Raw genomic sequence first — 27,608 nt, forward strand, 5'->3', positions numbered from 1 at the left:
TGGTAGGCTATTAATTATTGCCTCAATTTCAGAGCCTGCTATTGGTCTATTCAGGGATTCCTCTTCTTTCTGGTTTAGTCTTGGGAGACTGTAAGTGTCCAGGAAATTATCCATTTCTTCTAGGTTTTCTATTTATTTGTGTAGAGGTGTTTATAGTATTCTCTGATGGTAGTCTGTATTTCTGTGGGGTCAGTGGTGATATCCCCTTTATCATTTTTTTTGTGTCTATTTGATTCTTCTCTCTTTTCTTCTTTATTAGTCTTGCTAGTGGTCTATCAATTTTGTTGATCTTTTCAAAAAACCAGCTCCTGGATTCATTCATTTTTTGGAGGGCTTTTTGGGTCTCTATTTCCTTCAGTTCTGCTCTGAACTTAGTTATTTCTTGCCTTCTGCTAGCTTTTGAATGTGTTTGCTCTTATTTCTCTAGTTCTTTTAATTGTGATATTAGTGTGTCAATTTTAGATATTTCCTGCTTTCTCTTGTGGGCATTTAGTGCTATAAATTTCCCTCTACACACCGCTTTAAATGTGTCCCAGAGATTCTGGTATTTTGTATCTTTGTTCTCATTGGTTTCAAAGAACATCTTTATTTCTGCCTTCATTTCGTTATGTATCCAGTAGTCATTCAGGAGCAGGTTATTCAGTTTCCATGTATTTGAGCAGTTTTGATTGAGTGTCTTAGTCCTGAGTTCTAGTTTAATTGCACTGTGGTCTCAGAGACAGTTCGTTATAATTTCTGTTCTTCTACCTTTGCTGAGGAGTGCTTTACTTTCAACTATGTGGTCAGTTTTGGAATGAGTGTGATGTGGTGCTGAGAAGAATGTATATTCTGTTGATTTGGGGTGGAGAGTTCCGTAGATGTCTATTAGGTCCGCTTGGAGCAGAGTTGAGTTCAATTCTTGGATATCTTTGTTAACTTTCTGTCTTGTTGATCTGTCTAATGTTGACAGTGGGGTGTTAAAGTCTCTCATTATTATTGTATGGGAGTCTAAGTCTGTTTGTAAGTCTCTAAGGACTTGCTTTATGAAACAGGGTGCTCCTGTATTGGGTGCATATATATTTACGATAGTTAGCTCTTCCTGATGAATTGATCCCTTTATCATTATGTAATGGCCTTCTTTGTCTCTTTTGCTCTTTGATGGTTTAAAGTCTGTTTTTTCAGAGACTAGGATTGCAATCCCTGCTTTTTTTTGTATTCTATTTGGTTGGTAGGTCTTCCTCCATCCCTTTATTTTGAGTCTATGTGTGTCTCTGCATGTGAGATAGGTCTCCTGAATAGAGCAAACTGATGGGTCTTGACTCTTTATCCAATTTGCCAGTCTGTGTCTTTTTATTGGACCATTTAGTCCATTTACATTTAAGGTTAATATTGTTATGTGTGAATTTGATTCTGTCATTATGATATTAGCTGGTTATTTTGCTCGCTAGTTGATGCAGTTTCTTCCTAGCATCAATGGACTTTACATTTTGACATGTTTTTGCAATGGCTGGTACCTGTTGTTCCTTTCCATGTTTAGTGCTTCCTTCAGGATCTCTTGTAGGGCAGGCCTGGTGGTGACAAAATCTCTAAGCATTTGCTAGTCTGTAAAGGATTTTATTTCTCCTTCACTTATGATACTTAGTTTGGCTGGATATGAAATTCTAGGTTCAAAATTCTTTTCTTTAAGAATGTTGAATATTGGCCCCCACTCTCTTCTGGCTTGTAGAGTTTCTGCTGAGAGATCTGCTGTTAGTTTGATGGGCTTCCCTTTGTGTGCAACCCGACCTTTCTCTCTGGCTGCCCTTAACATTTTTTCCTTCATTTCAACTTTGGTGTATCTGACAATTATGGGTCTTAGAGTTGCTCTTCTCGAGTAGTATCTTTGTGGCATTCTCTGTATTTCCTAAATTTGAATGTTGGCCTGCCTTGCTAGGTTGGGGAAATTCTCCTTGATGATATCCTGCAGAGTGTTTTCCAACTTGGTTCCATTTTCCCCGTCAGTTTCAGGCACATCAATTAGACGTAGATTTGGTCTTTTCACATAATCCCATACTTCTTGGAGGCTTTGTTCATTTCTTTTTACTCTTTTTTCTCCATACTTCTCTTCTCGCATCATTTCATTCTTTTGATCTTCAATCGCTGATACTTTCTTCCAGTTGATTGAGTTGGTTACTGAAGCTTGTGCATTTTTCACATAGTTCTTGTGTTATGGTTTTCACCTCTGTCAGTTCTTTTAAGGTCTTCTCTGCATTGTTTATTCTAGTTACCATTCATCCATTTTTCAAGGTTTTTAGTTCCTTTGCACTAGTTACGTAGTTCCTCCTTTAGCTCTGAGAAGTTTGATCAACTGAAGCCTTCTTCTCTCAACTCATCAAAGTCATTCTCCATCCAGCTTTGTTCCATTGCTGGCGATGAGCCGCCTTCCTTTGGAGGGGAAGATGCGCTCTGATTTTTTGAATTTCCAGGTTTTCTGCACTGCTTTATCCCCATCTTTGTGGTTTTATCTGCCTTTGGTTTTTGATGACGGTGATGTACTCATGTGGTTTTGGTGTGAGTGTCCTCTCTGTTTGTTAGTTTTCCTTCTAACCGTCAGGACCCTCAGCTGCAGGTCTATTGGAGTTTGCTTGAGGTCCACTCCAGACCCTGTTTGCCTGGGTATCAGCAGCGGAGGCTGCAGAAGATAGAATATTGATGAACAGCGAGTGTTACTGTCTGATTCTCGCTCTGGAAGCTTCCTCTCAGGGGTGCACCCCGCTGTGTGAGGTGTGAGGTGTAGGTCTGCACCTAGTGGGGGATGTCTCCCAGTTAGGCTACTCAGGGGTCATGTACCCAGCTGAGCAGGCAGTCTGTCCGTTTTCAGATCTCAACCTCCGTGCTGGGAGATCCACTGCTCTCTTCAAAGCTATCAGACAGGGGCGTTTACCTCTGCCATGGTTTCTGCTGCTTTTTGTTTAGCTATACCCTGTCCCCAGAGGAGGAGCCTACAGAGGCAGGCAGGCCTCCTTGAGCTGCAGTGGGCTCCACCCAGTTCAATCTTCCTGGTGGCTTTGTTTACCTACTTAAGCCTCAGCAATGGCAGGCGCCCCTCCCCCAGCCTCCCTGCCACCTTGCAGTTAGATCTCAGACTGCTGTGCTAGCAATGAGGGAGGCTCCATGGGCGTGCGACCCTCCAGGCCAGGTGTGTGATATAATCTTCTGGTGTGTCATTTGCTAAGACTCTTGGTAAAGTGCAGTATTAGGGTGGGAGTTACCCAATTTTCCAGGTGTTGTGTGTCTCAGTTTCCCTTGGCTAGGAAAAGGGATTCCCTTCCCCCTTGCATTTCCCAGGTGAGGTGATGCTTCACTCTGCTTCAGCTCTCACTGGTCGGGCTGCATCAGCTGACCAGCACCGACTGTCCGGCACTCCCCAGTGAGATGAACCCGGTACCTCAGATGAAAATGCAGAAATCAGCCCTCTTCTGTGTCACTCACGCTGGGAGCTGGAGGCTGGAGCTGTTTCTATTCGGCCATCTTGGGTGTGCCAACAATCCACTTTTTGTATTAGCTTGTTTCCTTGTTCCTGTTCAAAGTACCTTATAAAAAACAATTGTTGGGCTGAGCACGGTGGCTCATGCCTGTAATCCCAGCACTTTGGGAGGACAAGGCAGGCAGATCACGAGGTCAGCAGATCAAGACCATCTTGGCTAATATGATGAAACCCCGTCTCTACTAAAAATACAAAAAAATTATCCAGGCATGGTGGCGGGACGCCTGTAGTCCCAGCTACTTGGGAGGCTGATGCAGGAGAATCACTTGAACCTGGGAGGTGGAGTTTGCAGTGAGCCGAGATTGCGCCACTACACTCCAGCCTGGGCGACAGAGTGAGACTCTGTCTCAAAAAAAAGAAAACAAACAAATAAACAAAAACAATTGTTTTGCCATGCCCAGAGGAGGACCTTTTACAAATCTTTATATGAGATGCCACCAATTCATAAATTGCTAATAAAAGTCAATTAGATCTTTAAACTAAATTTGTTGTAATTTTGTTTTTGACAGTCTATACTTGCACACACAAAAAACACATATTTCCCCTTCTTCATATTATTAATTTCCACAATAATTCAGGAAGATGCTTTGTATTTTTTTCCTAAGTCTTTGGCTATCATCATGTCCCACTAACTACTTAAATTGTTGTGTTTGGTAAATTACTCTAAGTACTGGAATCTTGATTAGTATAACAAAAGAAGTATAAAATAAAGAAGATAGTTTGTAAATTGTATGATGTAGCTTATATAATAAATTTAAAATGTCCAAAGTATTCAACTATTTAACTTTACGTATAAATTTATTTCAACTACATGCCTAATTTGATCACAATACGGTGAAATATTTTAAACTCTATTTATCTCTTAAAGGTAAAACACCTTCCTATTGGCATTTAAATCATACAGCAATTATTTTCTTACATCCATGCTGTACTGCAATATGAAAACCCTTTGTGATAAACACTTTAACAAATATGTACTATTGCTACAGCAAATTCCGTTGAATATTAAAGATTATATCTTTTTGGCAGCTCTTCATCAGGGTACTGGAGTGTGTAAGAAACTGGAGGCAATCCCCATTATGTATCATAGGATACTGTCACATTCACACTCTACATCTGCCTCACAGAGCTGACTAGGAAAGTAATTGCTGCTGAGATAAGCCTTTTCTGGAATATATGCAATTAATTCTCCTGAAAAAAGAAGGAAAGTAGCCTGACACTTTAATAATGTTTAAGTATACCTAATCTATTACTTTTCTGTTCGTAATGTTTCCTAAATATGAAAAAGAAAGAGGATTTGAAAGTACTTACAGCTGTCCATTTTTATGTAAATCATCCATGGAGCTGTAATATTCTATTCTAAAATGACTAGCATGAAATAATACCATAAATTATAATAGAATGTAGAGCAAGTGGGGAATTACTTTTAAGATATATTCATGATATGATTTTCACGAACAAAGAATGTTTCTCTTATCATGCAGGAATTATTCTGTTATTAAAGTATCAAGGACACAAAATTTTATTCAATTTGAATTCTGAAAGTATTTTAAAATCAAATCAAAATTACTCTTCGCTCTAGATTTCTGATAAAGTGCTAGTTAGCCATATGTATTTCTTAGTCTTTTATTTTTAGCTCCCCCTTTTTTATTATGCATAGTAACCTGATTACACGTAATGCTATACTTTCAGTTTTTCAATTGCCTTCAATTTTTCAAAAATCATCATTTCTTCAAGTGTCTTTATTCAGTCCCATGCTTTGCTATTCAATTGTTAACAAATGAGCCGAGAACATGCCTTACAATTAACCAAGGAAATGACACTTGAAAGGCTGGAGAAACATGATTGTTTATATGCTTACTTACACTCAAGTAAGAATATAATTTTCAATATTTGCTTTGAGTGAGAACAAAGCAGGTTGAATAACACGAAAAGGGATATAAGTTTTTGATCTTTTTTAAATGAAGGCTGGCTTTCTTGAGTTAATATTTACATTACAGGAGGAAAAAGTGTTCAACTCAATGATGTATCTATTATAATGAACACCTGAAAAGCTTATTTTTAACGGTCCTCTTCTAAAACAAAAACATAGGATTAAATAATAATATTGTATTAAATTAATATTAGTAATGGCCAAAAAAGAAATGAAGCTAGTTAAAACTTGTCTTTAACTTTGCGTGTACTATTACGTCAAAAAGTAAAAAAATAAATTTTAATAAATATAATATTTGTTTAATAAAAAATGAATCTGCAAAAGATGCAGTATAGGTAATTACTAAATCACGCTCTTGATGTAACATTTATTTTTTAATTGTGCTTTGATTTTAAAAGTAAAATTAACATTTTAAAATAAAAAATAAAGTTCAGTTTTAAAGATATTATTAAAATTCAGTAAAATATTTAATTATAAACTAAAATGTCCAAACATCCCCCGCAAAGTAGATAGCTCACAGTTCACACACTACTCTTTTGTTTTGAATCTTAAATGCAATAAATACTCCAAATGGTTACTATTAACTGACAGAATTTAAATATCTCAAGTTCCATTTCTCTGTCTTTACAATAACTATGCTCTCATTGCTTATTTTGAATCTATATTTGAATACATTAATAAGTAGTACCTCAAATTTTAGAAACACAGTTTCAAGCTAGTTGGAAGGTCTGACTTAAGATCACAAACTTAACTCTTAAAATAAAAATTTGTAGTGGGATCCTTGAATGTTTCAGCTCCATAACTGAAATATCTTCTAGTTACACTTCCATTTAAAAATGCATTGTTTATTAAAGGATAGGTAATAAAAAATGTGATAATTGAAAAAAAATTTAAAGTGTGTGGGGAAAATCTGTGTGTGTGTGTGTGTGTGTGTGTGTGTGTGTGTGTTGTTTAAAACTTAATTGTAACCTACAGTTAGAATTCGGATCCACAAAAAATCTTCTCAGGAAAGAGTCTCTCATTATCGACATGCTTTAAATTTTTGCCTCTGATAATAGTCATATATTATTCCTACAGTCAGTGTATTCCCTTACTGCTTAAAAAGATGTGGTGGTGAAGGTAACTGTTAAATTTCACTAGCATTGAAAAGTATAGATGTTCTAATGTTAGTAAACAGAGGAAGATTATGAAGGAAAATATACTAAGTATTTTTGTTTTGCATTTTTGTTTAAATCATGTTATTTAGGGCTGTATTAAAGTGTTTATTTTACAGAGGGCTAATAAATTTACTTTTTCAGAAACTCTATTTTGTTTTTACGGTGACCATTTGAACTGGCCTTTTAAATAGAAACACTTTTTTTTTTTTTTTTTTTTGAGGTGGAGTCTCACTCTGTCCCCCAGGCTGGAGTGCAATGCTGTGATCTTGGCTCACTGCAATCTCTGCCTACTGGGTCAAGCGATTCTCCTGCCTCAGCCTCCACAGTAGCTGGGATTACAGGTGCCTGCCACCATGCCCAGCTAATGTTTTGTATTTTTAGTACAGACGGGGTTTCACCATATTGGCCATGCTGGTCTCAAACTCCTGACCTCATGATTCACCCACCTCGGCCTCCCAGCGTGCTGGGATTACAGGCATGAGCCACCAGGCTCAAGATCAAGGAGCCAGCAGGTTAGGGCCCAGTCTCTCTGCTTCCAAGATGGTGCCTTGAAAGCTGAGGGAAGGAATGAACCCAGCCAAAACACCTATGTTTTTACAGAAATATACATAAAAAGTTGTATCTGATACATTTTACCCAGATCAGCTAGAAAACAAAAGTGTCTGACGAGAAAATTCTGAATAGTAGAAACTGTAAAAGTTCAGAATTACAAACTGCTGACAATTTACATTTGGTAGTGTGATTATCCACACAAATCTGTTTAACATTTTTGAAAGTGTATATGTAAATTGTCATCGAAATCAAAAGAGTAAATTCACAGCACCATCTACTAACCTTAATTAGGACAATTAAATTCTACTCCTCACAGTCATAGAACTAACTAAAGTTATTATGTTTTCATTCGTGAGTTAACTCTAACTTACTTAAAAAATTTTTTTGAATCAATTTCTTAATAAACACCAAATATAGTTTCTTCAATTTCTGATGTCCTATGGTACACACTCTTCATCCATAGTGTAAAACCATTTATAAGATTTTTGAAACCACTTATAAGATTAGTAATCATTTACAAGAACATATCCATCCTCCAAAACACAAGGCTGAACTTCACCATCAACATTTATGACAAATCTCTCTAATTTATTTTAGTCACCTGAGGATATTTACAATGTCCTTCAGTATCATATGAACAATAAAATTATGTATCATTCTTCAACACAATCTTCACTAAATAGCTGAGGGAAAGACACTTAAACTTTCTCAGAAGTGAGAAAAATATTTCTCTGTTTTATATCAAGTGTAATAAACTTATGATGCAAATATTTAAAATACCTTTTTATTATAATTCATTATGCTTAAGTATGCATACTTTTAGCTATTATGTTTAGACTTTTGGTCTAAATCTATAGCTATGCTTTAAATATCTTAATAAATTAAATTAGTAAAATCCCTAAAACTTTCTGTCGGATAAGAGAGATGTATTTCGAATATTCAAAAAGTCCAATATATTCTACGAAATAAATAGAACCTATATTTTAAAATATATATCTGAACATTTAATTATCAAAAAAGTCCTCCTATTATTTTTGATTCTGAATGTTGGTTCTCTTCCATGCCCTCAATTAGCTATATTCTCTCCAATCACCATGATGTGTAATAATTCTCACTGAGGTGTGTGTCACAGCTTTTGTTCTCATTTCCCACCCTGTTTAATAGTTCATGGTAGTTCTTAGCAATCATCTTGTTCAGTTTTTTGGTTTGTTTGCTTGATTTTGTTCTCAGCTGTGGTTTTTCATCAAATAAAATCTTATGGAGTATAGTGATATGCATTAAATAAAAACTGCTTATTGATTGAAATGATAATGTAATAATTAATGACATGCAAAAAACAATGAAATGAGGACTACTATCATTAAGTGGGTGGAGAAGGGAAATCCGCAGGATCCCTCTGCTGCTCTTATTTCCCCCAACACACACTGATCACTGAATGAAAACCATTAAACACATCAAAATTCTTCATTTATTATCCAAAGAAGTAGTCTGATGTTTTTCTGATTACACAAGTAATACATTTGTTATTAAAATGATACACTACCACATTAAAGCAGAAATTGAACATTCTAATTTCTCAAAGATAAATACTATTAATTATTCTAGACTTTCTATACAACATATATTTTCACATCATGTTATACAATATGCTGTTCTAAAATCTGCTTTTTCCCTCCACTTAATAATTTTATAAGCAACATAGCTATAAAATATATAATATATAATACAGTTATATAAATATAAATATGCTACAATCTATCAAATTCACTATTGATAAATATGTATTTTTAATATTATGGTCCTATGGTCTGAGTATGTCCCCCCAAATTCTGGCATTGAAAACTTAATCCCAAACAGTGTTGGGAAGTCTCACCTATGGAGAGATGTTTAGATCATGAAGGCTTCCACTCTCATGAATATACTAAAGTTGCTATAAAATGGGCTTGCAGGAGGAGAGTATACTCATACTCTTCTGCCTTTCTGTCATGTGAGGACAAGCATTCCTTCCCTCAGCTTTCAAGGCACCATCTTGGAAGCAGAGAGACTGGGCCCTAACCTGCTGGCTCCTTGGTCTTGAACTTCTCAGCCTCTAGAACTGTGAGAAATATATTTCTGTTTTTATAAATTACCATAAATTATCCAGTGTGTATATTTTATTAGAATAGCACAAAACAGACCAAAACATATGGTAATATTATTTGACAGTTGAAGAAACTAACACTCAAACAGAGAAAAATACCTAAATCTGATCACATAGGCAATTAAGATTAGAGGTAGGACAAGAAACTCATATCCCAATTTTCCATATAACCATATTGACTCACTCTTCTCCTCAAGGAGAGAAAGCTAAGGCCCCAGGAAGATGAAGAGGAGAAATTTTTTCTTTAGTCTATTTCTTATTTAATGCAGAGGAGATTTTATTCTATTATAGAACAGTTGGGAGTAGATGTTCCATGCTGTGAACTAGTTTCCTCTCTGTTTACCACACTACAAACTTCTGGCTACAGAATATATTTCTCGTTTTCTGCAATTAGTTGGCCTCGCACATATATAATCCCAGGACGCTCTAATATTCTAACATTTAATATCCCTTTGGACATAATAAAACAATTACAAGTGATTATTTTTATCTTGATCTGTTGAAAACAATAAAGCTCACCAAGGTAAATAATGTATAAACATTTCAGGGATAATAATTTTTGACTTTTAAAAATTGTTCCTAAGAATACAAACAGCATATTGTCTTCTTTTTAAAAAGAAAAAGAAAGAATAAATTGGAAGTGTGGCTATAAAATACAAAAATACATTCACATTAGAAATGAAGTTAATAATCTGAATAATTTTACCCAAACAATATCAATATATAATCTTAACTCAAAATTATCTTCAGTTTCTTAGTATATTTATGCTTTGTGAAATCTACCCACTCAGCAATAAAAAATAATTAAGCCAATGCAATAATTTTGAAATTATAGGGTAGAAAAGAATGATAATTTTTGAAATGTGCATTTAATGCTGGAAAAAAACATGTAGTAGAACTCTCCAGTTTTCCACAACTGAACTTGCTAATATTAAACAGTCAGGAGCACAAAGAGTATGTGCTATGTATGGAATTGTTACTCCTGCTCCACAATTCATATATTGAAGCCCTGGCTCCCAGTGTGATGATATTTGGAGACAGGACCTTTGGGAGATGATGAGAGTTCTGATGAGGCCATGAGGTGGGGCCATTATGATGGGATTAGTGTCTTTAGAAGAAGAGACATCAGAGGGCTTGCATGATCTCTCCTCTCTCTCCTCTCTCTCTCCCTGTGTGCATGAACCAAGGAAAGACCGTGTGAGCACATACTAAAAAGATGGCCATCTGCAAGCCAGGAAGAGAGCCCTCACTACAATCAAATCACTCTGGCACCCAGTCTCAGACTTCTAGCCTCCAGAACTCTGACAAATAAACTTTAGTTGTTTAAGCCACCCCATCTGTGGTATTTTGTTTTGGTAGCCTTAGCAGATAAATATAGTGTACAGTTACATATTTAATAGTCCAAGGAAAGGTGCCTCCCTTGTGCAGGAGTTTTTTTGTTTTTGTTTTTGTTTTTCCTTTTTTTTCCTGCCATGGTTATCTATAAGTAGATGCTTTTTCTATAACATACCATTTCATTGGGAACTATACATTTAATCTAATATCCCTATAGCAGTGGTTCTCATCTGGAGGCAATTTTGCCCCCATGGGACATTTGGCAATGTGTAGAGGTGCTACTGGCATCTAGAGGAGAGAGGCTAGGGATGCTGCTAAACATCCTACAATTCACAGCACAGACACTTAAAACAAAACACTACTAGCACTATTGCTGAGAAACCATGCCCTAAAAAGAAATGACTAAGAAAAACCTTGTATTTAAATGACTAAAAAACTTGTTATGGCCCGGAGTGGTGGCTCACATCTATAATCCCAGAACTTTAGGAAAACGAGGTGGGCAGATAATTTGAGGTAAGGAGTTCAAGTTCAGCCTACCAACATGGTGAAACCTCATCTCTACTAAAAATATAAAAATTAGCTGGGCATGGTGGCATGTGCCTGTGATCCCAGCTTCTCGGGACGCTGAGGCAGGAGAATCACTTGAACCCAGGAGGTAGAGGTTGCACAGTGAGCTGAGATCATGCCACTGTACACCAGTCTGGTGACAGAGCAAGACTGTCTCAAAAAAAAAAAAAAAAAAAAAGAAAGAAAAGAAAAGAAAAACATTTCTTTTGTTCTAGACCCTTTCTATCCCTAACTTTTACAACTCCTCTCACTACTGATAAGGCTAACTGAAAAATATAAATAATCAAAAAATTTAAAACTTTCTTTATTACTAATTGGGAATAAAGCCTTTCTTGGTACAATTACATATAATTTCATTCTATAATGTACATGTAGATACAATTGCTAGTGATAATAATAGTGGTCAAGAAATCAGAAACCCATGAGAAAGAACTGAAAACTAAATCAGTTCTAAATTATTAAAAATTATGAACCTGTAGTATATAGATGGATACAACTCAACTGATTTCTAAACATTTTTGAAATTTTCAATGTAAGTAGAGCATAAATGTAAAATTTAACCTCCACCATAACAAAATGTCACAAGTTATTTATTACCAGGACCAGAAATAGTAGGACCAAAATTTTCCATAGATGCAAGGGGTTTGTATTGGCCTATATGATTGGCACTTCTCATCCATTTTCCAAATCCAGTTTGAATGACAATTTTTTTTCCAACCATGTTTCCTCTAAGTAAAATTCCTGAATCATCAATTACATACTTCCCCCTAAGCTACAGTCCTTTTTAACTAATAAAATAAACTATATTTTCATAAGTTAACATTTTTCCTGTTTAAGTATTCAAGATGATAAGAAAACTACAATAACACAAAATTCAAATGCTGCTTGTTACCTGAGAAATTTTAGAAACTAAGTAGCCAATTTGAGTAATTCAAGTATAAAGAAAAGAAAAAAAAATATATAGGACTTTTTTAGATGGAGGTGTACTAAATTTTTTAAATTGTAACTATGTAGTACTGTCTTTGAAAGTAATCATTTTCTTTTTCATTTAATTTAGCAAATGAAGGTCTGATTTCTTGTATATGAATATTTTAAAACTGATCATAACTAATGTTGAGAAAAAAAGAATACTCTTTTCTGAGTTAATTATCCAAATCCAAAATAAGCACTCTCTGACAAAGTAATAAATACTGTTATGTTAAAATTGATTATTTTATCCATTATGCAATAAATATCTATATGTGATATTTAATCAATTCAAAGATATTTTTGTATGCCACATAAAAAAGCATTATTAGATAATATGTACCTAAAGGGCTATATTTAAATAAAGAAATGCTTTCATTATGTAATATATAAAATTGACACTCCCATATGTTACTTATAGGTTTATAAAAGGTTATTTTGGTAATGTAACACATGTTACTTTTTTTCTGTTATACTGCTCTTTTCCTAAGTACTAGTTTATAAGTCTGCTAAAGCCACAGTAACATGTTCATGGGACCAATGATCAGCATCAATCCAATCATAAAACAATGTTTAAATAAAGGTCAAGTTTCCAGGGAAAACATTGTTAGTTGTGAAGAGTCTATAAATTATGCTATGAATTTCTCTAATATCTCACTAATATGTTAGGAGTCCTCAGAAGTTTGATGGTCTATAAAGTCTGTTTTGTAATTTAACTGTGTTCAATAATTACATAATAAACTACTGTAAGTCTGAAATAATCATTAAAAATATGTTGAGAGGGATCTGTTTCTTGATCTTAATAATGAGTCAGGGTCTCTCTTATTTCATGGTTTTCTCTTTAATCTATTGTTAGTGTAAACACTAATGATGAATCAAAAATATCTCTTTTTATTTCTTTCTATTTAATTCTTGTTTTAGAGTACTATCTTTTAAAATGTATATCCAGAGTGCACATTTTATTGCAAAATACTGTTAATATTCATAGATAAATAGAAAACACATACTTAGAAAAAAATAATGCCCACTGCTCTGTCTGCTATCTACCAAATGTATTTTTATATTATGAAAGTATACTTCCTACTCTCTTTTATGATATTACATTAAAAACCATACTCTAAAATCTGAACCACACACGCTTCATATTTTTGTATAATTTTTACATAATTTGGGAACTATATAATAAATTAACAAGAAGTCTCATTAGGTTAACATATTTTTGATGTTATAAATAACATATTTTTTTATAAAAATAAAATGTAAAATCTGGTTTTGTTTGCTAGATTAAGCATTTTGTTTTATATTATAGATCTGTATCTTTAGGTATAGCTGTATGGAGTTAAATCATGCACTTTACAAAAACAATGTGACCTAAGCCTTTGAGATTTCTGATAGATACAAATGAAATATTTAATCCTGGTTCAGTGATATGTTTCTGGAATCATACACATTTCCACATAGATTATAAAACATCCTTTCTATTCTTTAGCTTGTCAAAGATCTATGGTTTTCATGACAGAATCATAAAAACTGATCATCAGATTGAACCACTGGAAGGATTTACAAATAACTAATGCCATTGGTGTTAATAAATAAGGGTGTGGAACAAATAACCTTGCAAGGAAAGTACACTCTGTGGGCCAAGTATTGTTATCACTTACCAGTTCTTCCTGAAGTTGGGAAATGAGTTCATCCTTCTCTTTCAGCTGCAGCTTGAGCATCGAGCATTCATCTTTCATTATATCCTATAAAAACATCAAAGAGATGGCATAATAGGCTTAGCCCTTTTACTTAGCTCTTGATAAGGAAAGTCAGCTTCACACAGTGGGAGATAATTGCATCTGACTAATGAAACTCAAATTCCCTCTACAGTATGATATTTTTCATAATATATTCTTAGTTGCAAAAAATAAGTTAATATATCCAAAAATGCTATGCTATACATAATCACATAGACACATACACACACACACACACACACACACACATCCACATACACATATGTTTTTGCTTAGTTTTTTGTTTTCTTTTTGGTATGCCTCTATCAATTTACTTGCCTAGGACAGAAACCAGGAAACCATCCTAAATTATTCCCTCTCATGTTTGTGCACACATAGTAGGTAAAACAGAAATAACTCTACATTTAAAAATATACTGATATGGCTTGGCTCAGTGTCCCCACCCAAATCTCATCTCAAATTGTAATCCCCACGTGTGGAGGGAGGAACCTGATGGGAGGTGACTGAATCATGGGGGTGGTTTCCCCCGTGATATTCTCATGATAGTAAAAAAGTTCTCATGAGATCTGATGGTTTAAAAGTGGCAGTTTCCCCGGAGCACTCTCTGACTCCTGCCACCTTGTGAAGACATGCCTTACTTCCCCTTAACCTTCCACCACGATTGTAAGTTTCCTGAGGCCTCCCCAGCCACGAGAAACTGTGAGTCAATTAAACCTTCTTCCTGTATAAATTACCCAGGCGTAGATCATTCTTTATCGCAATGTGAAAATGGACTAATACAGAAAATTGGTGATTGGAGTGGGGCACTGCTATAAAGATAAACTGAAAATGTAGAAGCAGCTTTGAAACTGGGTAATGGGCAGAGGTTGGAACAGTATGGAGGGCTCAGAAGAAGACAGGAAGATGTGGGAAAGTTTGGAGGTTCTAGAAACTAAATTGGTTTTGATCAAAATGCTGATGGTGATTTGGTCAATAAAGTCCAGGCTGAGGCAGTCTCAAATGAAGATAAGGAACTTCTTGGACACTGGAGTAAAGGTCACTATTGTTATGCTTTAGCAAAGAGACTGGCGGCATTTTGCCACTGTCCTAGAGATCTGTGAAACTTTGAACTTGAGAGACGTGATTTAGGGTACCTGGTGGAAGAAATTTCTAAGCAGCAAAACATTCAAGAGGTGACCTGGCTGATTCCAAATGTGTTCAGTCATATGCATTCAAAAACAGATTATTGGAAACAGATACTTTTATTTAAAAGAGAAGCAGAGCATAAAAGCTTGAAAATTTTGCAGCCTGATCATGAGGTAGAAAAGAAAAACCCATTTTCTGGGGAAAAATTCAAGACGACTGCAGAAAATTGCATAAGTAATGAAGAGCCAAATGTTACAGCCAAGACAATGGGGAAAATGTCTCCAGGGCATTTCAGAAATCTTCACCACAGCCTCTCCCATCACAGTACAAGAGCCTCTCCCAACAAGGACAGCAGCCTCTCCCATTACAGGCCAGGAGACTTAGGAGAGAAAAATGGTTTTGTGGGCTGTGTCCAGGGCCCTGCTGCTTTCTGTAGCCTTGGGCCATAGCAGCCTGCATCCCAGCTGCTCCAGCTCCAGCCATGGCTAATAGGGGCCAAGGTACAGCCCAGGTCTTTGCTTCAGAGGGTACAAGCCCATAGCATTGGTGGCTTACATGTAGTGTTGGGCCTGTGGGCGCACAGAAGACAAGAGTTGAGGTTGGGAACCTCTCCCTAGATTTCAGAGAATGTATGGAAATGCCTGGATGTCCAGGCAGAAGTCTGCTGCAGGGGTACAGCCCTTATGGAGAACCTCTGTTAGGGCAGTGTGGAAGGGAAATGTGAGTTCGGAGCCACCCACACAGAATGCCCACTGGGGCACTGCCTAGGGGGATCTGTGAGAAGAAGATCACTGATCTCCAGATCCCAGAACCATAGATCTGCTGACAGCTTGCAACATGTGCCTGGAAAAGCCACTGGCACTGTATTAGTCCATTTTCATGCTGCTGATAAAGACATACCTGAGAATGGGGAGAAAAAGAGGTTAAATTGGACTTACAGTTTCACATGTCTGGGGAGGCCTCAGAATTGTGGCAAGAGGTGAAAGGCACTACTTACATGGCAGCGGCAAGAGAAAATGAGGAAGAAGCAAAAGTGGAAACCCCTGATAAACCCATCAGATCTTGTGAGACTTATTCACTATCATGAGAATAGCACAGGAAAGAATAGCCCCCATGATTCAATTACCTCCTGCTGGGTCCCTCCCACAACATGTGGGAATTCTGGGAGATACAATTCAAGTTGAGATTTGGGTGCGGACACAGCCAAACTTTATCAGGCACTCAACGCCAGGCTATGAAAGGAGCCGCAGGGGATATACCCCACAGAGTCACAGGGGTGGAGTTGCCCAAGACCATGGGAGTCCATCCCTTGCATCAGCATTCCGTGGATGTGAGACACAGAGTGAAAGGAGATTTTGGAGCTTTAAGATTTAATTACTGCCCCGCCAGCTTTCAGAATTGCATGAGGCCTGTGGCCCTTTTGTTTTGGCCAATTCCTTTCATTTGGAATAAGAATATTTACCCATTGCCTGTACCTCCATTGTAGCTTGGAAGTAAGTAACTTGTTTTTGATTTTACAGGCTCATAGGTGAGACAGATTTGCCTTGTCTCAGATGAGACTTTGGACTTGGACTTTCGAGTTAATGCTGTAATGAATTAGACTTTGGGGGACCATTGTGAAGGCAAGATTGGTTTTTAAATGTGACAAGAACATGAGATTTGGGAGGGTCCGGAGGCAGAATGAAGTAGTTTGTCTCTGTGAGCCCACCCAAATCTCATCTTAAATTATAATTCCCATGTGTCACAGGAGAGATCTGGTGGGAGGTGATTGGATCATGGGGGTGGTTTCCCCCATGCTGTTCTGGTGACAGTGAGGGAGTTTTCACGAGATCTGATGGCTTAAAAGTGGCAGTTTCCCCTATGCTCTCTCTCTCTCCTGTTGCTTTGTGAAGAAGTGCCTCGCTTCCCCTCAGCCTTCTGCCATGATTTTAAGTTTCCTTAGGCCTCCCCAGCCACACAGAATTGTGAGTCAATTAAACCTCTTTATTTTTTATATTACCCCGTCTCAGGTTGTTCTTTATAGTGGTGTGAAAATGGACTAGTATAGATACTATATTTACCATGTGGTCCCTGGTTATAATTAAATATTAACTCTCAAACCAATATCCATGTTACAGTGCTCATCTTTAATGATGTCCCTGTAACAATTGTGCCTTTCACTACAGCTAAATCTTTGGGCATTTAATCTTCTCACTCTGCATGTACACCCAACCACGACCTCTATGTACACAATATATCCACATCCATGGCCTCTACTACTCTATGCTGGTGTGATGGTTAATACTGAGTGTCAAATTGATTGGATTGAAGGATACAGGGTATTGATCCAGGGTGTGTCTGTGAGGCTGCTGCCAGTGGAGATTAACATTTGAGTCAGTGAGATAGGAAAGGCAGACCCACCCTTAATCTGGGTGGGTACAATCTAATCAGCTGTCAGCATGGCTAGAATATAAGCAGGCAGAAACATGTGAAAAGAGAGAGTGGCCTAGCCTCCGAGCCTACATATTTCTCCTGTGCTGGATGCTTCCTGCCCTTGAACATTGGACTCCAAGTTCTTCAGTTTTGGAATTTGGACTGTCTCTCCTTGCTTCTCAGCCTGCAGATGGCCTATTGTGGACCTTGTAATCATGTGAGTTAATACTTAATAAACTCATATATACGTATACACACACACACACACATATAGATGGAATATATATATACACACACACACATACATATTCCATCAGTTCTGTCCCTCTAAAGAACCCTGGCTAATATAACTGGTAATTACAAGATACAATTAGCTAATCCAGAATTATCTTCAGCTCTTCAGTATTCCAAGCTTCAGCTCTTAAGTACAACTACTCACAAAACATATACTCAATATTGTTCCACAGACACTCCAACCCAACATCCTCTTCTGCCACCTTAAGACTTCACTTCTGCCAATTTCCCCATTATCTTCCTATTTCCTAAATTAATAATCAGGAAGCCATCATATATGTTCAGCTGCTAACTCACTTTGAACCAAATCTGAAACCAAATTTAATCTCTACTTCTTCACTATTTCTTGGGCTTACTCCTCTCTATTCCATATTGACAGTCTAAGTACTTGTTGCTTCTTACCAAAATCTCTGTAATTGTCTCTAAAGCGATTTTTCCTCTATCTCTATCATTTTCCCTGTTTGCCAGAGAGACTTTCTAAGCAGGAATTAATTTTGTCACTTCCTAATTTAACAGCTAATCATCTCCTCCTTCAGGAAGAAAATCAAAACTCTTCAGCATGGCATAATGTACCCTTCATTATCTGTTACTTGTTTATTTCTTTTTTTTTTTTTTTTTTTTTTTTTTTGAGACGGAGTCTTTGCTCTGTCACCCAGGGTGGAGTGCAGTGGCACAATCTAGGCTCACTACAAGCTCCACCTCCTGGGTTCACGCCATTCTCCTGCCTCAGCCTCCCGAGCAGCTGGGACTACAGGCGCCCGCTACCACGCCCAGCTAATTTTTTTTGTATTTTTAGTAGAGACGGGGTTTCACCGTGTTAGCCAGGATGGTCTTGCTCTCCTGACCTTGTGATCCGCCCGTCTCGGCCTCCCAAAGTGCTAGGATTACAGGCTTGAGCCACCGCGCACGGCGTTACTTGCTTATTTCTGGAGCTGCAATGTTTTTGACTTTCAACCTCCTCACAACTTTGTTCATTCCTGTAGCACTGAAATGCAATGTTGTTGCACATCTCCTCATTTTACACATGCAAATTTCTGGATGTGTTGCCTTCAACCCATTGTATCCTTCTCTCCCTCATAATACCACGTGCTCCAAGACACATCTCAAGAATTACTTTTTATTTCACTAGAAAGATTTTCCTTTTTGGCCGAGTGACACATCCCTTTGGGAATGCTCCATAGCATCCATACCATACATCATTTCACGCAATACTTAACGTGTTGTTTGCTTGTTCCTCAACCTTACTGAACTACTATTTTGCTGTTGTTGTTGTTGTTGTTGTTGAGAGGGAGTTTCACTCTAGTTGCCCAGGCTGGAGTGCAGTGGCGTAATCTCGGCTCACCGCAACCTCCACCTCCCGGGTTCAAGCAATTCTCCTGCCTCAGCCTCCTGAGTAGCTGAGATTACAGGCATGTGTCACCACATCTGGCTATTTTTTTGTATTTTTAGTAGAAACGGGGTTTCCTCATGTTGGTCAGGCTGGTCTCATACTCCGGACCTCAGGTGATCTGCCCACTTCGGCCTCCCAAAGTGCTGAGATTACAGGCATGAGCTACTGTTCCCAGCCTCACTGAACTAGTTTTATTCTCTATTTGAGCATATAGTTTCTATTTCATTACCATATTACTAGCACCAAACATAATAACTGATACATATAAGATGATCAAATTTGGCTGGCCTTACAATCTCATTTGTAATCCCAGCAGTTTGAGAGGCTAAGGAAGGAGGATCGCTTGAGCCCAGGACTTCAAGACTAGCTTGGGTAAAACAGTGAAATACCATCTCTATTTGAAAAAAAAAAAAAAAAAAAAGAAGATGCTCAAATTCATGTTTCTTTCCAATACAATTACCAAATAAGCAGTATAAACATTAGCAGTATACCCATTTCTCTGAAATCTGGCACCCTTATCTGAGCTGACAAGGAACAGCAACAACAATAACAACAACAAAAAAAACATCTAAAGGATTAGAGAAAACATAATACCTGTTTATTAATACCTGTTTATTCTAGTTCTCATGGTAGAATTTCTACTTCTTCCATACTGAGCTACAAAGAATGTATAGTTCTTATTTATTTAGAGACACTCTGTTGAGTAGGCTGGAGTGCAATGGCTCAATCAAGACTCACTGTAACCTCAAAGTCCTAGGCTCAAGCAATCTTCCTGCCTCGACCTCCCAAGTAGCTAGAACTGCAGGCATGCACCACCACATCCAACTAACTTTTTTTTTTACCTTATTTTTAAAATTTTATTTTTATTGGTTTGTTATTATTATTTCAATAGTTTTAGGTGTACAAGTGTCTTTTGGTTACATGGATGAATTATATAGTGGTGAAGGCTAGGATTTTAGTGTACTTATCACCTAAATAGTGTACATTATACCCAACAGGTAATTTTTCATCCCTCACTCCCTTCACACTTCCCTGCTTCTAAGTTTCCAGTGTCTATTATATCACTATGGTTTTGCATACCCACAGCTTAGCTCCCACTTATAAATGAGAACATGTGGTATTTAATTTTCCATTCCTGAATTACTTCCAAGTTGCTGCAAAATGCAGTAATTAGTTTTTTTTAATAGTTAAATAGTATTCCACAGTGTGTGCTGTGTGTGTGCATATGTGTGTATATATATATACACACACACATATACATACACATATATATATACACATATATATATACACATGATCTTCTGTGTCACCAAGACTGGAGTACAGTGGTATGATCAGCTTACTGTAACCTCAATCTCCTATGCTTAAAGGATCCTCATTCCTCAGCCTCTTGAGTAGCTAGGACTACAGGCATATGCTACCATGACTGGCTAATTTTTGTGTGTGTGTAGAAATGGGGTCTCACTTTATTGCACAGCCTGGCCTCAAACTTCTGGGCTCAAGTGATCCTCCTACCCCAGCATCCAAAAGTGTTGGGATTATGGGCATCAGCCACCATGCCTGACTTATAATACCACATTTTCTTTATCCATTTATCAGTTGATGGACACTTAGATTGAGTCTATATCTTTGTAATTGTGAATTGTGCTGTGATGAACATATGCATGCAGAATTCTTCTTTTTTTTTTTTTTTTTTTTTTTTTGAGACGGAGTCTTGCTCTGTGCCCCAGGCTGGAGTGCAGTGGCGCGATCTCGGCTCACTGCAAGCTCCGCCCCCCCGGGTTCACGCCATTCTCCTGCCTCAGCCTCCCAAGTAGCTGGGACTACAGGCGCCCACCACCTCGCCCGGCTAATTTTCTTGTATTTTTAGTAGAGACGGGGTTTCACCGTGTTAGCCAGGATGGTCTCGATCTCCTGACCTCGTGATCCGCCCGTCTCGGCCTCCCAAAGTGCTGGGATTACAGGCTTGAGCCACCGCGCCCGGCCCAGAATTCTTCTTGATATAATTATTTATTTTCCTTTGGGTAGATACCCAGTAGTGAGATTGCTGAATTTAATAGTAGATGTACTTTTAGTTCTTTGAGAAATCTCCATACTATTTTCTGTAGAGGTTGTACTAATTTATAGTCTCATCAGCAGTGCATAAGCATTCCATTTTCACCATTTACCACATCCATACTAACATCTATTGGCTTTTGACTTTTTAATAATGGTTATTCTGGATAAAGTGACCTCTCATTGTGGTTTTAATGCTCATTTCTGTAGAGGACTACGTGCTCGCAAACCAGGAGTTCCCGATAAGTCCTGCTCTTGCAAACGAAGCAGGGCGTTCCCGATAAGCCTTGCTCTTGCAAACGAAGTGTTGGGGGCTTGTTTATGTGTAAACATCTTGAAAATCCAGAAAGTCAGGGAAAGGTCAGAAAAACAACAATGTGTCTCGTGACTTGGCAACATTCCACAAACGACTGTATAAAATAAAGCAGAGCGCGCCATTCGAGGCGGCTGCCATGTTTGTCTTGTCTTGTGTTGTCTTGTGTGTTCATTCCTTTGTTTAGGAAACACGCGGACCCCAACATCTGGCGCAGCGAGCAGGGTCCATGGCTCCAGAGAGCAAGGAACCGGAGGGGGAACACCCCGGGCAGGTAAATAAAGAAAGGGGGACCCACGGGAAAATTATGGGGAATTTCACCTCTCTGGCCTCTGAATATTTGCGGTTACTCCAGGGACTGTTGATGTCTATAGGAGTAGAAGTTAGTTAAGGAACATAAGACTTTGAAGTGATTGTTTGCCCATGTTGAACAACATTGTTATTGGTTTCAATATCAAACCAAAGTGCAGTTAAATCGAAAGGAATGGTTACAAGTGGTTAAAGTACTGCGTCGAGCTCATCAGTGAGGGCAAATGACGCCTCTGACCTTGTGGACTTTGTGTGTAGTTCCATTACTCAGGCATTAGAGTTACTTGAAACTGACTCAGAGCATGGCGATACTGCCACAGGAGGTGAGGCTTCTGAAGCTTTAGAGAGGAATGATCCTAGAGAGGAACATATTTACGCCCCGGTTGTTGAGGACAAGGAATTGGAAAAAGAGCTAATGCCTCCTTCATCTGAAGGAAATTCTGATCTGCAGCACATTTTAGAGATGTTACAACAGTTGTTAAAATTGCAAGGTACTGCTGCTCCTGTTTCTCCTATCTCTCTGCCATGAGCCTTCCCTGTTACCTTCCCTTCTGCTCCTTTGGAAAAAGATTTCCCTTTGCCTCCACCTCCAACCTCTTTGCCTATGTCAGGTGAGGTTTTCTCTGTGCCTCTTCCTCCTGTAGGAGAAAAGAAGGAATCGAAGGAAAAGGATGATTTCGAGGAATTAGATTTATTCTCAGTAACACGGGCTGCTTTCGGCCCCAATGCTCAGTTCCCAAACGGTGGCCAGAATGTGACTTTTACAGCCCTACAATTTAAATTTTTGAAAGAAATGAAAGCTGCAATTTCTAATTATGGACCTCAGTCACCGTTTGTTCTTGGCCTTCTTGATTCCTTCTCTTTAGAACATATGATGATTCCTATTGACTAGGAAACATTGGGACAGGCTGTCCTTGATCGTTCACTATGGCTTCAATTAAAAAGTTGGTGGTGGGAGGAAGCAAGAGTACAAGCTAGAAAAAATGCTACCCAAAATCCCCTAGGACCTACTGAAGAGCAGCTTACGGGTTCAGGACAATACGCCACTCTTAATGCTCAGGCAGGTCTAGATGATATTGCTCTCACTCAGATTAAAGCCTTGTTTATAAAAGCGTGGACTAAGGTTGAAATAGCGGGTAAAACTTCTTTATCTTTTGTAAAGATCCTACAAGGAGCCACTGAGCCATAACCAGATTTTGTAGCCTGTCTTCAAGATGCTGTATTAAAGACTATAGGTTCAGGCCCTGCTGCGAAAATTCTTTTGGATACTCTGGCTTTTGAGAGTGCTAATCCTGAGTGCCAAAAATTGCTGCGTCCTCTAAAAGCTAGTGGAGCTGATTTAGCTGAATACATTCAGGCTTGTGCAGGTGTTGGAGGAGCTATTTACAATGCTCAATTGTTTGCTGGGGCACTTTCTAAGGCTTTAAAAGGCAATTCTAAACAAGGTATATGCTATCAATGTGGGAAACCTGGTCATTTTCAAAAGGAATGCCAGAAAAAATTAGGCTCTTCTGCTCTAAAAGAAAAAAGGTTACCATCTGATATGTGTAAACGATGAGGCAAGGGTTGACATTGGACCAATGAATGTCGTTCAAAAACTGATAAAAGTGGGAATGTATTGTCACCCCTCTCGGGAAACAGGAGCCGGGGCCCACAGGCTTGGGGCCCCAACAACTACAATGCAGGCCTACCCCAGTACCCAGTGAGCAGTGACTTACAACATCAAGGAATGACCTCGAGTCCTCCTTAAAGACATCTTACCCTACCCCAGTTTCTCAGCTTTATGCTGCCACTGAGCAGAGTGCCGCTGCTGACCTAGCTATTGTTCAACCTTATACTTTATCTCCTAATGGAGGAATATATAAGCTGGCTACCAGAGTGTGTGGTCCTTTGCCAAAGGGACATGTAGGACTTTTACTAGGTCGAAGCAGCAGCACTATGCGGGGGTTAATGGTGGTCCCAGGAATTATTGATCCTGATTTTACTGATGAAATCCTTATTGTGGTACAAGTCTCACAATTTATGCGCCTAGAGGCAGGGCGACGTATTGCACAATTGCTTTTATTGCCTTTTTTTTTCCTTTCTTATCTAGAGATGTGTCTCGTCAAGGAGGTTTTGGTAGTACTGGGAAAACTCTTTTCTGGGAAACTTTAGTTTCTGATCAAAAACCTTTATGTTCATTGCAAATTAATGGGATACTTTTTGAGGGATTAGTCGACACAGGAGCGGATGTATATAATAATGTTTGGCTCAATGGCCTGATCATTGGAAAAAGAAACAAGTATCAGTTACTCTATCCGGCCTAGGTACTGCTTCTATAGTCTACCAAAGTGTCAAGCCCCTGAGCTGTGTAGGACCTGAAGGACAACAAGAAAAAGTGTTATTTTATATTGTTCCCATTTAACCTTTGGGGCCGTAATCTTTTACAACAATTTGGTGCCTTTTTAAGCATTCCTCATATTTCTTCAGCTGCCAAAAATATGATGTTCAAAATGGGCTACAATCCTTTAAACTCTTAGCCACTGTCCACAAGCCTCAAGCTTTACAATTGAAGTGGAAAACTACAACTCCTCTTTGGGTGGAACAGTGGCCATTATCTAAAGAAAAACTTAAGGCTTTAAATAATTTAGTTAAGGAACAATTGGCCAAGGGGCATATTGAACCAAGTACTTCTGCATGGAATTCCCCTGTGTTTGTCTTGTCAAAAAAAAAAAAAGGAAAATGGCACTTATTAACTGATCTTAGAGCTGTAAATACTTGTACTCAACCTATGGGGACTTTATCCCCTGTAGCAGAAGAAGAATTGTCATTTGTAGAAAATAGAATTAGTGAAGCTCACCTTGATTATATTGCACCCAATCTTCCACTTTCGTTGTGTCTTTTTAATACTCCCCATTCGCCAACGGCCATTTTACACCAAGATAATAATATTCTGGAGTGGCTGTTTTTGGCTAATAAAGCCATTAAAAAAATTCACCCATATATTGATAAATTGGCTAAATTAATTATTAAAGGATGACATCAAGCTCGTCAGTTGCTTGGTGCTGACCCTATAAAAATTACCCGATTATCTAATCAATACATTGAATCACTGTTGGAAATTCATAAGGGTTGACAAGTGGCTTGCGCTGAGTATACTGGTTCTTTTTCTCAAAATAAATTATTTGCTTTTCTGCAACAATATTCTTTACTGCCATATAATCCTATCTCTTACACTCCAGTTAAAGGTCCCACCTTTTTTACTGATGCTTCAAGCAATGGAAAGGCTGGATACTGGACTTCAGACAATTCAAAAATTTCTCACTATCCATTTGAATCAGTACAACAAGGAGAACTTTTTGCCATTCCTATGGTTCTACAAGACTGGCCTATATGTAACTAAATATATTTCTCAGAGTTTTTTACCATTATTTCCTCAAACTCCTTTACAAAAATTATTTTCTTTATTATTTGTAACTCTTACTTCCCGCACTGCCCTCCTTTTTATCACTCATATTCGTTCTCATTCAGCTTTGCCAGGACCTTTATCTTTTGGCAACAGTCAGATTGTTTCTTTACTTATTGGCAGTGTCCAACGGGCTCAGGATGAGCACCAACTACATCATACTAATAGTTTAAGATTACAACGGCAATTTTCTATAACACGCTGTCAAGCCCGAGCTATTATCAGAGCCTGCCCATCTTGTGCTCCTATTATTGCACCTTTTTTAAGTCCAGGTATTAATCCTCGAGGCACTCAACAAAATCACATTTGGCAAATGGATGTAACTATGTTCCTTCCTTTAGTCGTTTAAAATATGTTCATCATACTATTGATACGTGGTCACATTTCCAGTGGGCTATGCTATTACCCTCTGTAAAGGCTGACTCTATTATTACTCATTTACTTACTTGCTTTGCAGTTATGGGAGTCCCTGCTGAATTAAAAACTGATAATGCCTCTGCTTATTGCTCTCGCAAATTGGCTGCCTTCCTCTCTTTATACCATATTCATCATTCCACTGGTATTCCATTTAACAGTCAAGGTCAAGCAATTATTGAAAGAGCCGAACTTGGGGGCGGAGCAAGATGAACGAATAGGAACAGCTCCAGTCTCCAACTCCCAGCGCGAGCGACACAGAAGAACCGTGATTTCTGCATTTTCAACTGAGGTACTGGGTTCATCTCATGGGGAGTGCCGGACGATCAGTGCTGGTCAGCTGCTGCAGCCCGACCAGCGAGAGCTGAAGCAGGGCGAGGCATCGCCTCACCTGGGAAGCCCAAGGGGGAAGGGAATCCCTTTTCCTAGCCAGGGGAACTGAGACACACAACACCTGGAAAATCGGGTAACTCCCACCCCAATATTGCGCTTTAAGCAAACAGGCACACCAGGAGATCATATCCCACACCTGGCCGGGAGGGTCCCACGCCCACGGAGCCTCCCTCATTGCTAGCACAGCAGTCTGTGATCTACCGGCAAGGCAGCAGCGAGGCTGGGGGAGGGGCGCCCGCCATTGCTGAGGCTTAAGTAGGTAAACAAAGCTGCTGGGAAGCTCGAACTGGGTGGAGCTCACAGCAGCTCAAGGAAACCTGCCTGTCTCTGTAGACTCCACCTCTGGGGACAGGGCACAGCTACACAACAACAACAACAACAAAAAAGCAGCAGAAACCTCTGCAGACACAAACGACTCTGTCTGACAGCTTTGAAGAGAGCAGTGGATCTCCCAACATGGAGGCTGAGATCTGAGAAGGGACAGACTGCCTGCTCAAGTGGGTCCCTGACCCCTGAGTAGCCTAACTGGGAGACATCCCCCACACCTCACAGGGTGGAGTACACCCCTGAGAGGAAACTTCCAAAGCAAGAATCAGACAGGTACACTCGCTGTTCAGAAATATTCTATCTTCTGCAGCCTCTGCTGCTGACACCCAGGCAAACAGGGTCTGGAGTGGACCTCAAGCAATCTCCAACAGACCTACAGCTGAGGGTCCTGACTGTTAGAAGGAAAACTATCAAACAGGAAGGACACCTACACCAAAACCCCATCAGTACATCACCATCATCAAAGACCAGAGGCAGATAAAACCACAAAGATGGGGAAAAAGCAGGGCAGAAAAGCTGGAAATTCAAAAAATAAGAGCACATCTCCCCCGGCAAAGGAGCGCAGCTCATCGCCAGCAACGGATCAAAGCTGGACGGAGAATGACTTTGACGAGATGAGAGAAGAAGGCTTCAGTGCATCAAATTTCTCAGAGCTAAAGGAGGAATTACGTACCCAGCGCAAAGAAACTAAAAATCTTGAAAAAAAAGTGGAAGAATTGACGGCAAGAGTAATTAATGCAGAGAAGATCATAAACGAAATGAAAGAGATGAAAACCATGACACGAGAAATACATGACAAATGAACAAGCTTCAGTAACCGACTCGATCAACTGGAAGAAAGAGTATCAGCGATTGAGGATCAAATGAATGAAATGAAGCGAGAAGAGAAACCAAAAGAAAAAAGAAGAAAAAGAAATGAACAAAGCCTGCAAGAAGTATGGGATTATGTAAAAAGACCAAATCTCCGTCTGATTGGGGTGCCTGAAAGTGAGGGGGAAAATGGAACCAAGTTGGAAAACACTCTTCAGGATATCATCCAGGAGAACTTCCCCAACCTAGCAGGGCAGGCCAACATTCAAATCCAGGAAATACAGAGAACGCCACAAAGATACTCCTCGAGAAGAGCAACTCCAAGACACATAATTGCCAGATTCACCAAAGTTGAAATGAAGGAAAAAATCTTAAGGGCAGCCAGAGAGAAAGGTCGGGTTACCCACAAAGGGAAGCCCATCAGACT

At 38.7% G+C, this 27,608-nt stretch overlaps 1 protein-coding gene across 1 annotated transcript in view; it reads right to left on the reverse strand.

The window, feature by feature from the left end:
* The window catches only part of CCSER1 (coiled-coil serine rich protein 1), a 1,408,588-nt gene that overhangs the window by 745,208 nt on the left and 635,772 nt on the right, over positions 1-27,608 (reverse strand). Inside the window, exon 8 of the mRNA XM_025385587.1 lies at positions 13,817-13,900. Within this exon, the coding sequence (XP_025241372.1) occupies positions 13,817-13,900 (84 nt within the window). The remainder of the gene's footprint in view (positions 1-13,816; positions 13,901-27,608) is intronic.

The sequence above is a fragment of the Theropithecus gelada genome, chromosome 5 (assembly GCF_003255815.1).
Source record: "Theropithecus gelada isolate Dixy chromosome 5, Tgel_1.0, whole genome shotgun sequence".
Taxonomy (NCBI): Eukaryota; Metazoa; Chordata; class Mammalia; order Primates; family Cercopithecidae; genus Theropithecus; species Theropithecus gelada.